Source organism: Rhipicephalus sanguineus, chromosome 1, assembly GCF_013339695.2.
Source record: "Rhipicephalus sanguineus isolate Rsan-2018 chromosome 1, BIME_Rsan_1.4, whole genome shotgun sequence".
Classification (NCBI taxonomy): domain Eukaryota; kingdom Metazoa; phylum Arthropoda; class Arachnida; order Ixodida; family Ixodidae; genus Rhipicephalus; species Rhipicephalus sanguineus.
In genome coordinates this window covers 280,714,631-280,731,729 of record NC_051176.1, presented here as the reverse complement: position 1 = coordinate 280,731,729, position 17,099 = coordinate 280,714,631, and the positions used below count along the sequence as shown (strand labels likewise).

At 47.4% G+C, this 17,099-nt stretch overlaps 1 protein-coding gene across 1 annotated transcript in view; it reads right to left on the bottom strand.

Annotated features, from left to right (window-relative positions):
• Positions 1–1,541: 1,541 nt before the first annotated feature.
• The window catches only part of LOC119379108 (uncharacterized), a 63,768-nt gene continuing 48,210 nt past the window's right edge, over positions 1,542–17,099 (bottom strand). Inside the window, exons 4-6 of the mRNA XM_037648287.2 lie at positions 16,397–16,733; positions 9,831–10,004; positions 1,542–5,246 (exon numbers count right to left, since the gene is read on the bottom strand). Coding sequence (XP_037504215.1) covers positions 4,968–5,246; positions 9,831–10,004; positions 16,397–16,733 — 790 coding nt within the window. The 3' untranslated portion in view covers positions 1,542–4,967. The remainder of the gene's footprint in view (positions 5,247–9,830; positions 10,005–16,396; positions 16,734–17,099) is intronic.

Below are 17,099 nucleotides of genomic sequence, written 5' to 3'. Positions count from 1 at the left end.
AGTAAAATTAAAAATAGAAGCGTGGGTAGAACAAAATGATATTTTGGGAGAACTTCAGAATGGATTTCGAATTGACAGGCGATTAGACGATAATCTGTTTGTTCTTACCCAGTGTATAGAAATACGAAAATAGAAAACAGGCCCTTATACGTAGCTTATCTAGATATTACCGGGGCGTATGACAACGTTAATCAGGAAATTTTGTGGGATATACTGAAAGAAGTGGGCATAGGTGACGACTGTATGCAGCTTTTGAGGGAAATATACCGAGAAAATACAGTTTGTGTAGAATGGGAAGGAATAAGTAGCAAGGACAGCGTTGAAATTAGCAAGGGGCTGAGACAGGGATGTCCTTTGTCCCCGCTGTTATTCATGCTGTACATGGTGAGGATGGAAAAAGCGCTAGAAGGTAGCAACATTGGATTTAATTTGTCACACAAGCAGGTCGGCACGATGGTTGAGCAGAAGCTTCCAGGTCTATTTTATGCTGATGATATTGTCTTATTTGCGGACAGTCAAGATGATATGCAGCGACTGGCAGATATATGCGGAAGGGAATGTGAGGCTCTAGGACTAGGATTTAGTGCAACAAAATGTGGATTGATGGTATTCAATGATCACGAAGACCATGTGGTCTTTATACAGGGCCAAAAAATACCGAGGGTAAGCGAGTACAAGTACCTCGGAGTATGGGTAAATGAGGGGGATAGATATATGGAGGTACAAGAGAAAGCATCGGTAGCAAAGGGAAAGAGGAATGCTGCAATTATGAAGCACAGAGCTTTATGGGGATACAATAGGTACGAGGTGCTTCGAGGGCTGTGGAAGGGTGTGATGGTCCCGGGGCTTACATTTGGGAACTCAGTGGTGTACATGAAGTCAGAGGTACAATCAGGAATGGATGTAAATCAAAGGACGGTGGGCCGTCTCGCGTTGGGCGCTCACGGGAAGACGACAAATGAGGCTGTAAAGGGTGATATGGGATGGACAGGCTTTGAAGTTAGGGAAGCTCAGAGCAAAATGAGATTCGAAGAGAGGCTGAGGAAAATGAAGAACAGTAGATGGGCAGAGAAGGTTTTCAGGTATTTGTATAGAAAAAGCGTTGACACGCAGTGGAGAAAAAGAACTAGGAGGCTCACCAGTAAATATACGGCTAGCAGTGCGGGCGATATGGCAACAAGGAGCATTAAGCGGAAGGTCAGAGAGGCGGAGAGGACTTATTGGATGGCAGCGATGGAAAAGAAGCCGGCTCTGAGTAACTACCGAAAGGGAAAAAACGAAATAAGGAGGGAAAGGTTTTATGATAATTCAAGGGGAAGCGCTTTACTGTTTGAAGCAAGGTCGGGCTGCCTTAGAACACGTAGTTATAAGCGAGATTCAGTAACGAAGAAGAACAATGTACATGCTGCGGGGAACTAAGGAACGATGGAACATGTACTGATTGAATGTGGCGATATTCACCCAGGTATACGTGTGGGCACGAGTCTACATGAAGCCTTGGGTTTTAGGGACAACAATGGAAAGCTGCACACGTCCGCGATAGAAATAAGTAAGAGACGGTTAGAGTATTGGTGGCAGAAAAGTAGAGATAAAGAACAAAAATAAATAATGGGGGAAAAATAAGGTCATTCTGCCTTAAGAGGCATGGACCGTGAATTTATATTTTTTTGGTATAATAACATAGATTTAATCAATGCAGATAAGGTATTAGGCCAACATGAAACAAGAAAGCTTTTTTTTTTTTTCTTCGAGCCTGGTGGCAGACATGTCACCGCCCCGTTTTAAAGGGGACGCTCATAGCATCCATCCATCCATCGGCGCAGTGGCGCCGCTTGGCGGGTAGCAAGGTTATCCAGGTGCTTGTGAATGAGCACTGAAACCTTTTTTTTGGGGGGGGAGGGGGGGTTGTCAGCGTTCATGGATGGTGGTCTCTCGCGCGGGGTCCGTGGGGGCGATACCGCGGCTCGGTCCCACGGACTCGTGTGGTGAGTCGAACGTCGGCGACGCCGCATTCGCGGTACATTGTTTGTGTTATGTTGTTCTGTGTGTGTTATGTTGCCTGTGTGTTGTAGCGGTGTTATGTATCTAATTATTTAGCGCGTTACTAGTCATGTATTAGATTTGGCTGGCGAGCTCGCCGTTGTAAAAGCAGTTAATAAAATGTACATGTGTTTGGTTGCACGACGGCGTGACTTGTGTCCGTGTGTTCCGAGAGCGCAGCTCATCTCGAGACCCAACAAGCTGCGTTGGCTGTTTCACCTGTACACACTCGTCAGTAGTGAAATAGGGCACATGAAATTAATTACTGAAAAAAGTAATTGAATTAGAGGAGCTTTACCGAGTAAAAAGTGTAACCATTTAATTACAAAAACGTCAAATTATGTAACAAATTACAAGGGATTATTTAGATGTATTTGTTGCATACAAGTTTGCCGTTTACATATCTGGACGATTGCAGTAACGCAGTAAGGTGGAGTTGCCGTTAACGACTGCATTTTTTGTAAGCCATGACAATGTTTATACTGTCGTTTTCTTCCAAATGTAGAGCGTTTAGACATTAATTAAGGCCATCGCGAATATTTTAGCCTCGTGAGTCGAGAAGAAGCACATGCGTTTCTGGAAAGGGAGAACTTTTTTTTAGACTTGTACGTTAGCAAAAGAAAAGAAAATTGTGGACAGAATTTTCACAACGCTAAGAGGAACAGTGATCCTGCTGATAAACCATAAGAAGAAGAAGAAAAAAAAAAACAACTTCTGAGTGATATATGCACAGTCACGCTTGTCATGTAAAAAAATAAACAAGTTCAATGAATTGAATGGACATTAGCGAACACACGCTAGGTTGAGCACGTTCCCTACACAAGACGTGCCATTTATGGTTCGTGTTTCTGCAGCATGCCGGGTCGGGCGTGTTAGGACAATCGAACGAGTCAAAGCTAGAACGCTAATAATGTCCTCCTATATTACTTGTTTATGCAGTGGTTTCCTTTTGGCATCGTTTGGGAAAGCTTGAGTTCATAAAACTCGTCTGCTTTCGCCAAAATATGAGAACAGCAGCGCACACAGCGACACGAAGTTTGGATCCACGCTTCACTTGGTAGCGGTTTTTCACGCGAAAGCGCTACTTGGCTGGGGCGAACGCACACAGCCGGGCGTCCACAAAATCCGTGTCCGGAAAGCACGCTACCTCTCCCAGCGGAACTGACTGACGCCGACAACTGCCGCAGCAACTTGCAGCCGCGGATTAGGAGAGGGGAATCTCCGCAGCAGAAGGGGAAGTCCCGACTCGGAGGGAGCGCGCCATTGTCCGCCGTATCTTCTGTGGAGGCAGTGTCGCGCAACATGCATAGCTGCAGTAAGTCTGACGTGTACGCTGTAGGCCTAGCGTCGACATCGGCAGAAGACTCGTCGACGAGGCGCTCCTTTAACGAGGAGGTCTCAGAGGACAAGCGTGAGTTGAAACGTGTGTGCTCTACATCCGAGTCACCAAATACGAGAAGGGCTAGGCAAGGCAGACACGGGGAACAGGCTCGGCAGACTAACCTTATGCATTAGATATCCGTACACCATTTTACGAAACATCGACGTGCTCGATGGACTCGTCAACGGAGCTGTTGGAAAGCGGCAGTACATGCAGAAAGACGTTCACGGAGAAATAATCAGAGTGTGACTCGAATTCTCGCCGGTATTCGTGCACATCGCACGCAGCAAGAGCAAACGATTTAGACTCAACGAGCCGAACATTCTATAGCGCAAGTCGGCCTCTCGCATTGCCTTATTCTTTATAACACAACTCGACAGCTCCAATCGTGTCCTCATCTCGTAAGAGTGTTTATGGACCCTCTGAAACTTTTCTTTCATGGCATTTTACATTGACAGCTCTTACAATTAGGGTAGTCGAATGAGTTAAAGTGTGAATACGTGAGCATACTCAGTCAGGCAGCCTAAAAGAACTTTCTCTCAGTATAACGTATTAAGATTTATTCGGTGCCACCTCCACAAAAACAGACGACTAGTTCTGGAGTCGTCATTTATTGAAGTCTTCTTCTTCTTCCTCAACATCTCAATTGACTATATATGGCTCAAGACACGTTAGTCGAAGCACATTGCCTTAATGATCTAAAGTAACGGCCTTTATAGACGGACGCTGCATAATAGTTTAAACCGTTTTTGACGACATTACGTATTGCTGGTACGCATTCAGGGTTCCTTTTTTTTTTTTTTGATATGAATTCTCGTTCTCCGCATTAATTATCATAGCGCAGCAACAACGTTGAATTGAACACCACTGTTCTTGATTACAGGACACTTCATTATACTTATGGTATTGGAATCATACGTAAACCTCGTCGCAACTGCAAAGCGCTCTTGGTGCCAACGTGCGAGCGCTCAAGCGTTATTGGTAAGCTGAGAAGTATGCCGATGGTCACTGATTAACGTGACACTCTCCGGCTGCAACAGTGAGCCTTAATAACGTTGAAACCGAAGCCTTGTGCGAACCAACATTCATCTGACTGCAGACAATATATGCTCGTACCTCCCATCAACATTTTCTGATCAGAGTCTATCGTGACCGACTTGCACGCCAGTTAGCTTTGAACGAGTCGTTATAACGGCTTTGTTAAAGCGTCGTAGACATACATGTAGGAAGTTAATTTGCGAACTTTAATTCGCGCTCGCTATTTGATAGTCAAAACAACGCAGATGGATATTATTGCACTCTTACTCCCTTACGCACGCACTCTCGACAATACAATCTGTACAAAAGTCCTTCACATAGCACAGGCAAGTATTCGGGGGCGCCCATGGTGAGTTTTCTCCGGTCCGCTGGTGACGCAGTGAGCCCCCTTATGTAGGCGCCCACGAAGGCGGTCTCGCACCATGGGCCAGCCGTGTTTTTGACGGTCGTCAGAACTCGACGCGGGAGGCGTGCTCCTCTTGCGGCCCGGCGAACCTGCGGACTCCGCTCAGGTGATGACGACGCCCTTGTGGACGCAGGGCCCCCGCGGTGCTTGCAACAGGGCCGGCCAGAGGTAGGTGCGAATGCGCTCCGACCGGTGGTCGGAAGTGTGAAAGCGTACGTGCAGCTCCCGCCTAAAGGCACGCGTCTCGAACTCGAGCGCGAACCCGTGGACACTGAGCGCCCAGGCGAGCCGCACGCAGTCGCACACGTATCGCGTCAGGCCCGCGCAGCCCTTGAGGCAGGGGTAGTCGTACAGCGTCGCCCAGATCTGCGCGCACACTTCCTGCATCGGCGCACCAAGACGAACCACGGGTAAGAACATGACGCACCAGGACAAAAGTACACTTAGACTACGCAACGTGGAAACATTCAACTGACTACATTCACTTGGAAGCTGAAAGGAAAGCGCTGATTTGATTTGCCATTGTTCTAGAGGCTGTAAACAAATGAAGGAGGCCCGTCAGAACGCATATTTTTTTCGCTTTTATTGTTATAAGATGCGTTGCGCCATCTTCATGCCAGTGATCTTAATTTTTGTCTCTCCTTGCGCAGGGTGGCAAGCCGGTTACTGGCGCCAGGTTAGCCTCCCTGCCTTTCCTTTCAGATCTTCGGCACCTTGTTTTTACTTTTTACGTGTTGGATAAACTAAACTTTTCTGTGCTTATATTTGATGTCGCCTATTGATATGCAACAATGTCGGCTTGCTCTCGTATCAGCACACACCGACCAGCAGCACACGACACTTCGCTACAGCGCTCCAAGGCACGGAAGCCGCATAAAGGCACCTGATAATGTTGCTGCGCCACAGGGCGCAGCAGTAGCGCCGAGAAGCATAACGCAAGGCGGGCGCTGCCACAAATTACAAACAAACAAACAAACAAACAAACAAACAAACAAACAAACAAACAAACAAACAAACAAACAAACAAACAAACAAACAAACAAACAAACAAACAAACAAACAAACAAACAAATAAATAAATAAATAAATAAAATGACCACCCTAGGAAGCTGATCTTGCGCCTAAACAATGACCACCGTCTACCTTTCATGCATTTACAGTTTTCAACACTGCATTCCCAGTACTTTCGTGTCAAGAATGGAATACACGTCATTAGCAACATGCCATTCTTGAGAAGACGGCAGAGAGCGCAGAGTTTTAAACAGCAAGAGCAACTGCAAAAAAAGAAAAAAGAAAAAAATCGGCAGATCCCACGTACCGTGGTAGTCGATGTTATGCGAAGCATGCGGCGTGTAGGAGACTGTGGCGTAACTTTTTTTTACTGAGCGACACGTTACAAAATGACGCTAAAGATTTGTATAAATTTTATACGCACACATATATATGTTGAAGTGCCGCATATGTGTTATATAACCAGTTGTTTACGTTTGGGTATGCAACGTGGGTATTACCAACACCAGAAGCAGTAAGCTGATATGTAGTGCTTATACGTGTCCCGAGAACGCACGCACGTTTCACAAACCAGTGTACATGTGTGCAAGAAGTTATTGACAGTTCTTGAACAAGGGCATCATCACCGTGATCAGTGAGCACCAGCAGCTGGTCATGACTTGTTATAGGATCCGGTCGTGATCGTGGTGTCGAGGGGTCCATGTGTAGTGAAGTATGTGGTATAGTAGAGCTGTTGGAATTCGTGGATGCCGCGGTCATTTCGTCGACAAATTGTCTGTCGACAGAGCCGCCGACATGTCGGAACCTGAAGCCGCCCATCGCGTTGGTAAGGTATAGGCCTTCGAGGCTGGTAGGCCTGGATAGTGCTAGGTAGACCAACATGAGTGGATGGTGTTTGTCGTATTCGTAGACTACCTGGGCGTATGTGGCCTGCGTAGCCTAGTCTACAAAGCGGCTGTCAATCAATCTGGCATCATCCTCGGTCACCATGCGGCCATCGCCCAACCTCGTAAGAAATGAAGAGGACACTGCGCCGTTCTGTTGGACGAAGTGCACTTTACGGTGCGGTGATGTGGATATCATATGTAACTTTCGTTAATGTATTCCTCCGGGGTCGAGCAATCCTTCAATATAGCTTGCTGAATGATAGGTATACAAATGTAATGCTGATTAGATAGCTATAAAAGGGGAGCCAACACTGGAACAGCAGACGTTAATCTGATATGACGCGTGTATCGTAGGAGTACACATCGTAGGAGTATCATGTAGTGTTTATTGCTTTCTTGTAAAATTAGATAGACAGCACCACAACCACAATTGACGTTGCGCCGATCTTACGCCTGCGTAGGCTGTTTTTCCAAACCAGTTTATAGACCTGGCGTGGCTCAGTGGTAGAATACCTGATTGCCACGCAGAATGCTTGGGTTCGATTCCTGCTGGGATCCTAATTTTCATTATTTCCATTCGTTGAGTCAACGCTGCCGATTCTGGTTTTCCTTAACGCTTTAGCATTTAAGTAACCAATGTCTGTTCTCGCCATTCCTGGGTAGATATAAACTGTCAATCACCTGTGGCGCATACCCGTACACGGCGGCCCATGGTAAACGGGTATGTGCCACACGTGTCTAGTGGAAAGGGTTTGACGACGTACGCGACAGGATTTTAACGTTATTGATGTCATGACCCGGCAATCATATTCGTCAAATCCTCCTACCCTCGCATGCAAATTTTGGTCTACACCAAGTTAAGGAGGCGATCATGAGAGCGCCCAGACGTAGGCGGCTAGATAGATAGATAGATATATAGATAGATACGTAGATAGAAACGCTCAAAGTGCCAGAGGTTCGCTAAGAAATGCTTCGCATTTAAAAAAGAGAAGCAAGCGAGAAGCATGACGACTATCGTTTGGGAGGAAGATACAACCTCAGGGGTGATTTATCATTATTTTTATGGCGTGCAATGCCTAAACGAGGAATCGTTTTCACAGGAAGCTTTTACGCTAGAGCTGCTCGTAAGGTGATATGTGAACCGATCATGACGTTGATGATATAATTAGCAAATGCATCCAGCAAAAGAACACTCGCGAGCGGAAATATTTGTAAATTGGGCCCCAGACCCGTAGTCACCAAGAAGTTCTAATGCAAGAACGATTGATAAGGACAACTGCCCCCCAATCGTCATAGTGGACGTATCTTCATTTTTGTGCCTTCTACACGCTCGTTTATTTCCTATACTTTGGTAACTCAAGAACGCATATGATTCTAATTCTGGAGCCATGCTGACAAGCATTTTCGTTCGTGCTTTCTGCCATTGACCGGCCGGTTTGGCTAGTGGCATGCCTTGCGTTAGGATATGGTTAAACTTTACCTCAAGTTCTTGCGTTGCACGTTGATTTTAGTGAATATGGGTGGTTATTGACTTTTTTTGCCAATAACGGCCCCGAATAAGAGCCCTTATTGACTTTTTGTCAATAAAGGCTTTTTAACATTGGGCGACCGCCCACGCGAATGGGGCCGTATTCCCTAAACTTCTCCAGCGAAGTTGTATATGACTCGTTGGCACAATTTCGTGTCCGAAGACAGGAAATCCCAGAAATAAATGAATAAACCCAAATAAATTTCCTGGCGAGGTTGGACTTGAACATGGGCCCCCTCGCTCCGAAGGCGAGTGTTTTGATCACTGGGCTACACGTGCTGGCAGAGAGTGAATATATCTCAACCATATGAATGCATTGTACCGGCGGTGCAAAGCAAATGTAAGGGAAGAAAGCTTTCTATGAAGCCTTCGTCGACTTTCGTGGTGGAGTTATGGAAGCCCTCAGCAGGACAAGGTGTGAAGCTGACATGGAGAATCGTATGCACATCAGGAAAATTCGGGCTTTGCGAAAATTTGATGTCAGACATGCGTTGCGGTGTTCGCGCGATCTGCCTTTTAAGAACACTGGAAAGAAGAACACGCCATGCTGATACGCCCAACTCCGAACCAGACAAGAAATTAGTTCGTAGCTTTGTTGAAAATTCTGTGTCACCTCGGTGTCGCGTGCTAAACAGCTTCATCCACCTTCACGGAGGACATTTGCTCACAATTTTTTTTGTCGTCCTCTTCATCATGGGGCGGCCGCCTTCGCTAACAATATGTACGGCATCTCCTAATTAGTACTCGCAGGAGCGAGCAACTGCAGCGTTTGAAAGCTTTTGTTAACTCATTCAGCCGATATTAGAACAATACCTGATGTCACCAGCATGCTGCATAAAACATCGCAATACCTTTCTGAGTTGGGAGGGAGAGAGAGAAGGATAAAAGAAAGGCGGCGAGGTTAACCATGGGCTGAGCCCGGTTGGCTACCCTTCACTGGGGAAGGGGAACAAACATTTAAGAGAAGAGGAAGGCCACTGTTGTTCCCGCCACCGTATTGTCACACTTCTGTACTCGACGTCACAGGCGGTTAATCAGCTCGGTAACCTTCAGAAAATTTTTTCTGGGTCGGGATTCGGAAAAAGCTTTTACGCTAAAACCGATCGTAAGGGCAGCTTCCAGCCAATAGTTATGCTAGGCTAAATAATGACGAAGACAACCGGCCAATAACGAACAGCTTCTATGAACACAACGCTTCAGGAATTCGACCCTCGGCACTTTTCGCAGACATGTCCCCGTGTATTAGACAAACGACCGCATTCAGAAATAGGAGCTTTTTGAGGCTAATGATTCAGATTGCAGAGAGTGATAAAATCGGCGATAAGCGGGTGACGACAACACTTGGAACAGTTTTGTAAGCGGCTTCCGTACGCATTCGTGCGCGCGGGCTCACGGCCGGCGATGAGCACCGACGCGGGCGCATGGCTTTTGACACCAATCCGTTTGCGGACGTTGCAAGCGTGATACAACATCGGGCCTCTCTAATTCAGGTCGGTGAGAGACAGAGCAACGCAATGCGCCCTCTTGTCGCGATCGTACCTCGACATTCCGGGACACGTCGCACGCGTCCGGGTTGGCGCGCAGGTAGTCGTCCACGCTGGCATCGAGCTCGAGAACTCGTGGGTCGCTGCTCAGCTGCGCCGGGATCTGCAGAGCACGCCGCACTTGGGCCTTCATCTCGCTCACGCTGTTTTGCACCGACCGGAAGCCCAGCTGCAAAAAGGCAGATAGACGCGTGCGCAATCTATATTTGGTTCCGGGAGTGCGGACTGTCGAACAGGCGCACTATATAGTCTATATTCACCGGTCGTCATAAGATTAGAAGACAATGCAAGGGTTGCTGCCATTCCTCGTATCCTCCAGAGACTCGAACGAATCTCTGTAATACGAAGGAATAAGCGTTCTTAATTTCGTCTTCTCTTCAAGAAAGATGGCGGCTGCTGCAAATGGCTGCGATTAATGCCGCTCCACGAAACTACAACTCTGTGATGAAACAAGAATTCGACAGAAGTAATCACGCGTTAACTTTGCCGTGACAGAAATTAAATTATGTAACAAAAACTGCAAACAGTGGGCCATGGAAGGGCCAGGAGTTTCGCAGAGAATGCACGTTTATGGCGCTTCTATGGGTCATCGTGATGCCGCGTCCCTACCACATACACTGAACCTTTGATTTAGAGGCTATGCACTCCAGTATTACTTCGCGGGAACTAAGCGTTTTCGTAAATCTCGGGTCTCGTAAACCTTTGTGGAAGACTTTACATGATCTGAAATACGTATAATACAGAACACTTCTTTTTCCGCTTATGAAAGTTCCTTAGAAGTGGATATTAATTCCGGCTAACACAATGACAACAAAGTTCAATTTATCGAGGCTTCAAATAAAGAGACATATTTTTCCATGAGTCACATTTTATCGCCTACTGGACGTCAGTGATCGCGAAAGATTAAACCTTCGCATGGCTGCCATTTTTAGACTATCGTGTTTGATATTGTGCAAGTATAGGGCCGATGACAAAGGTGTTGAGTAACCTCGCTTGTGTGCCCTGTCTTCTATTCCCCAACGGTAAAACTCGATGGTGCAAACGTGACAGCTGTGCGACAATTTAGCGTTTCGCGATCGCGGACGAACAGTCGGCAATAAAATCCGACTTGCGAAAAAAATCTGACAGCCTGTGTCGCCTGCCTTGCTTTGTCCCCATCTGTTACGCTGCTATTAGGATGTGGTGGTAACAAGCGTGCCGCAAGATTTCCCCACACGTCGACGAAGCGACTGTCTTTTCACGTTGTATTTACTAAAATTTGATAAAGTGAAAGTTAAAAGAGAGATAGGTTGGCTTTAATGCGAGCAAAGAAGAGAGGTCGGCCGGAGGAGATCTGGCCTGCTACTGATGTGTGAGCTGCCGACAAATTTGTCGGAGAATCAGAGACAATACCGAGACAATAAATTTATGGGGGAATCCGACACAAGCCCTCTCATCCGAAGCATACCTCGACTGTAGTTTCCTCGAGAAAGTATACGCGCTACGTTGGCATGCCCCTCTGCGCTCGTCAAAAAGAATCGCTTCGGGAAAAAGTTCGGGCGTTTTGAAGAAGAAATGGCAAACACCACTGTCAATTAGTCGTAAAACACGCGCACACAATGGCGACAAGTCCTATCAGGCTGTATTCGCAGAAACTCCGACGCAACAAGTAGTTCGGGCGAAGTTTTTCCTCAGAAAACCCTTGAGAGTAGTTTCATGACATATTTGAGCTTCTTGCGGATGCTTTACTCGCTGCTTTCACTTCTCTGAGCGCTCCGCCACGGTCGTCTAGTGGTTACGGCACCGACTGCTGACCCGAAGGTCGCGGCGGCTGCATTTTCGATGGAGGCGAAAATGTTTGAGGCCCGTGTGCTTAGATTTAGGTGCACGTTAAAAAAACCCAGGTGGTCAAAATTTCAGGAACCCTCCACTACGGCGTCTCTCATAATCATATCGTGGTTTTGGGACGTTAAACCCCAGATATTATTATTAATGATGTCGTAGTTTTGGGACGTTAAACCACAGATATTATTATCAATTCTCTGAGCGAAATACTATCAGCAGCCTCGCAGCCCATCACGCCGATAAAATCGGCTTCGCTGTTCTCCGAACGTGACTGTACAAACATACCCCTATAGCTTTTATCTGGGCGAAACGCACGCTACAGCGATACCGACGGAGACTTCATGTCTCAGAGCATAACAACGGCGACAAGTGCGTTTTATATCGAAGAAGTGATTCCGTATAAATCGGACGGCTCCAAGATACATTTCGGGTTAAGAAGGAGAAATACTGCTGCGCTGCATTCCCTTATCGACAAAGCTGTGAGTAAATACTTGAAGATTGTGGCCGCATGTCGTGCCAATTGCTCGAACACCAGGAACTGCACATCTACCAGGTGTGTAAACCGCTGATTGCAAGTACGGGGATTAAGAGAACGCGGATTGTGAGCCAATCCATGATCGAGAGCTAGGCACAGCGGCTCCCGGCGATTACGTCTTTCTTAGAAGAAGCTCTGGGTCGAGACCATTTATACAGGGCGCTGAAGGCCAGAGGTGCGCGGCACTCGTTCCGTCTTCGAATACAATGACGCTGGAGGAGCGCTTTCCTCGAATTATTCTTATCCAAGCGACGCGGCTAGATGTGTGAACAGTTTTTGTTGAGGGGTAGGAAGAAGGAATGGGAATGTAAGCGCCAATATGCAGCCAGTTATTCAAAGCTTATGAAATTGAGGGTTGCTCTCATTCTCATAACACACACACACAAACACACACACACAAACACACACGCACGCACACACACACACACACACACACACACACACACACACACACACACACACACACACACACACACACACACACACACACACACACACACACACAAATTCGCCGAATACGCTTCATTAGTCTCTATCTGTGTGGACGGACCGTAGAAATTTTTTAAGACCTCGGCAGCAAGGGTAAAATGCAGAAGGACCCAACAGCTAGAAGATGCTGACCAATTACATTAACTGGGGAAGAAGAATCACCCACTGCAGCGCACCCGCTGTGGTAACATTCCAGGTAAGGTGTCAGCACAACCGGACCCGCACACTCATAGGCGTGCGCAGGTTCCTCATTGGGGTGGGCGAAGCCTCACCGCAGTGCCGTTGGTCGAGTTCGAAAGAAAACAAGCTTCGCAGTATTTTCAAAAATTAAAATGAAGCGACGACGTGTTTCCCGCCACGGCCTGCCTTCGGTCCCCGGCGTTCCGGGGGCAAAAATGGGAAGTAAAACAGCTCTTTGAATGCAACATCAGTGGTCCTCGGTGTACACTATTGTGAAAAACCTGCATGTCCACAACCTTGCACATTAAACAACGACGGTCCGACTGAGTAAATGTATCGGGCAGCCTTGGCGCCTACCTCAGATGATTAGCAGGGTCGGCCGCCTCCCCTGCCCCCTCGTGGGCACGTCTCTGCCCACTCAGAATCCGCCCCTGACCGTGGTTTTGGCAACTGAAGAAATGATTATTACATAATGCAGCGTCCCTCTTGTACAGCACGCTTACAGTGGACAACGCAGGAGCAGCCTACGGCAGTAATGTCTGTAGTCTCCCAGAACTTTGCACGCGTGTTGAAAGACGCGACCAGCTTTTGCTTCATTGGGTGACAACGCAAAATCAGCTTTTCCTCGTGCTTTTTTACTCGTGTATCCTGCAAGGGCCCTCCACGCAGCGAGTAGCCGCATTTAAGAAAACCATCAATATTATGCATCGCGCCATTACCAAACGCGATTAAGGAATGCATGTAACTACAACCGACCGTTAATAAAATTAGTTTTGAGCCAATAGTGAACTGGCGCCACGACTTTCGTCCTTCCCGCCGCGCCACTATACCGGCTGCCTCGTATTCGAAGTAGATCACTGTTACGCTCGACAGAGGACGCCAGCGTTCCACAACAGCCCTCGTGCGGCTGAACTCGCATGCAGATTATCTAATAATTTCGCGAGCTCTCGCGCGGTCAGTCCCCCGCTTCGGGAGGAGGACGAGGAGTAGCGGGGTAGCGCTAAAAATCCGCACGTCTACGGCAGTTCATCCCCATGTCCTCCGCACTGACGACCAGCCGCCCTCTCGCCCAGCTGCTCACACAGGAGCTCGTCTTTCCGTGCATGCTTCTGAGTAGCTTTTCAGAGTACTTCAAAATTCGCGTTTTGAGATCATTCCTTCTCCCCCCCCCCCCAAAAAAAAGTAAAAAATAGAGACCTTGTTATGATAGTTTCACATATATAGCGCCACGACATTGGCGTAGCCGGCGCTGGGGGAGGGTGGATTGCTGCCCCTCCCCGAATTTTTAAAAATTTTACATGTGTAGATATACACGCACACAAGCAAACACACGCACGAACATACATATATACCTAAATGGTGCTTGACCCCCTACCAACCCGAAAAAAATTTCTGGCTACGCCCCTGCGCCACGATGACAAAATTACTTGCAACAGGCGTTGAAATCATAAGCACTCTACCTAAGCGATGCCCTAAGCAACTGTTCCCATGTATACTAACTACGGGTTGCCACAACTCCATTCCATTTTGAGTGAGAACACCTTTATGTGCAAGTGAACAGATGATGTCTCCTAATTCTTTTTCTTTTTTTCACCCTGTTAGATTTTAAAGGTATACGTACGTTATTGCACTTGTTTTTGATGAACTTCCCCAGTCCTAAATGACTTTTTGAAATAACAGGATTATATAAGTAAGCAAGCAACAAAATAAAGAGAAACCTCAGCAAGAAATTTTCAGCACAATTTTATTTATGATACACGTGACAGCCGTTCGTCACATGTTCAGCCAACTGCTGGCAGCTGTTTTGCCCTTTGAGGCTTCTAAATTTCAATCCGATTTATGTCAAAAATGGACGCGAGCTATCGCAACATTTTTTTTTCTTTTTTGCCTTGCCTTGCCTTGCCTTGCCTAATACAATTTGCTTGCCAGAAGTGGTCGATCCAACGTGGTGGTGATTGTGTTGCAACCAGCCGGCAAGGTTGCAGAGCCCAACGAGGCAGCTCAGACGCCTATAATCTCAATATACGGCAACGTGTGGACTGTGGACCTTTTTTCCGGCAGAAACAATGACTTGAAGTAGTAAGCTTACGCTACGTACTTATAGTCGCTGGGACATTTTGATGGGCTAGTTACGGGTTTTGTTGTTTTTGATGCCGAGCATTCCTCGTAAATCTCCGTGATCACTGTAGACAAGGAAGAGATCTTCGTCGATTCCAGTTATTGACTTGGACCACAGGAACAAAAGACACACACAAGGTGCAGTAGCGTATATAGCCAGAAACTTTGTTTGGGGGGGGGGGGGGGGGGCTTTCCTTCCTACATGTGGTCCCTCGTCAATGCATGCCAGTGCGTTAAAAGGTGAAGTCGTACAAACCAGCCCCCCCCCCCCCGCTAAAATCTTATTATAAGGGAGAGGTATTTGTCTTATGAAGCATTACATGATAGCCCATTCATAGTTTTCTTTCAAGCAGTCAATATATCAACGATTTGCGATAGGTGCCGTTGGTATGTGCGCCGCTAACAATATGGTTTATTACCATAATTATCAGTTTTTTCGTGTGAACTGTTCCTTCTTATGCTTGCAAATTACCTAATTTCATCGCAACCATTTAATTCTCTGCCATCCTCGTCTACGCTTCTTCTGGCACCCTCCATTCAGTCTCTCTATTAGACCACCAGCTGTGAGGCCTGCCCAACTACATTTTTTTTCTTCACCCTCTTAATGTCACTCAGAATAGTGGATACCATCAACTCTTTGCTTTCTAATCCGCACTTGTCCTAATCCACGCTCTTAATATTGCGCCTCCGTCACACTGCTCGCGGCGCGATCCTTAACTTCTGATGAAGTTTCTTTATTAGACTCGTAGGCGTGCGCAGGGTTCTCCATTAGAGGGGGGGGGGGTGGCAAGTTTCCCCCCCTCCCCGCTCTTATTGGTTGAGACCGAAGAAAACAAGCTTCGCAATGGAGACAACATTGAAAATCAAGCGATGACGTGCTTTTCACAATGACAATTTTGCCTTTGGTCTCCGGCTTTTCGGGGATAAAGGCGGGAGAGAGAGACAAAAACAAAACTTTAGTAGAATATCAGTCAATGGTGGATTAAACAGTTCTTCGAATGCAACATCAGGGGCCCCCGGTCGCCATTATCGTGAAAAAGCATGCGTAGCTATAACCCCGTACTTTGAACAATGACTGGACAAGTCCGACTGAACAAAGGTGTGGGGCAGACTTGGCGCCCCATTTCGATGACTAGAGGGGGCGCACCCCCCCCCCCCCCCCGCCCGCTCACTCGCCTCGTGCGCACGCCTATGCCCATGTTAGCACCAGTAGAACGCTATAATTGTACACTTATCCTTTCAAAGATGCGAGTAAGCTGCTGGTCATGATTTGGTAACGCTTGCCGTACGTATGCCGCTGCAACCTATATTTTCTCCCGTCAATATACCTTGCTGCAGAACGGACCGAAACCACGTGCAGAAAATGTTTAACAGGCAATGCGCCAATGCTCGCGGCACAGCTTGCGCATGCTTACCACGACCACGGAGAAGAGGAGCTTGCTCTTGAGCTCGTCGGCGTCCCGCAGCTGCGGGATGGAGTCCAGGGCGTCGAGCGTGTCGACGCGCGCCTGCGCGTACAGGCTGCCGTAGCGTCGCACCAGCGCCGAGGGCCTCTGTTCGCCCTGAGCCGAGCTTTCGAAGCGACCCCCGCGCGCCACCATCCTCTGCGCCTGGATGGCCAGCCGGTCCTGGAGCTCGCGCTGCCGTTGCTGTAGCGTCGCGATGGTCTGGCGCGCCGCGGCAAGTTCCTCGGCCGCTGCGCTCTCGGACGATGACGACTGGACGTCGGTCCCTATTGCGCTTGAGCTGGAACTGCGATTGAACGAAACGGCAGGCTACTCAGGATCCCAGCATTATAAATCCCCATCCTCCACACACCCGCCGTGGATGTTTTAGCGGGTAAGGTGCTTTAGCGGGTAAGCTTGAGGACGAGGGTTCGATTCTCGGCCATAGCGGTCGCATTGCTATCTTATTATTATTATTATTATTATTATTATTATTATTATTATTATTATTATTATTATTATTATTAGTAGTAGTAGTAGTAGTAGTAGTAGTAGTAGTAGTAGTAGTAGTAGTTGATATGCACACACAGGGGAAACAGGGAGAGATCAGGCTGACAACTGCCACCTAGAGGTGCACAACGCCTGCCTAGTCTTTCAGGAGGAGGGAAGAGCG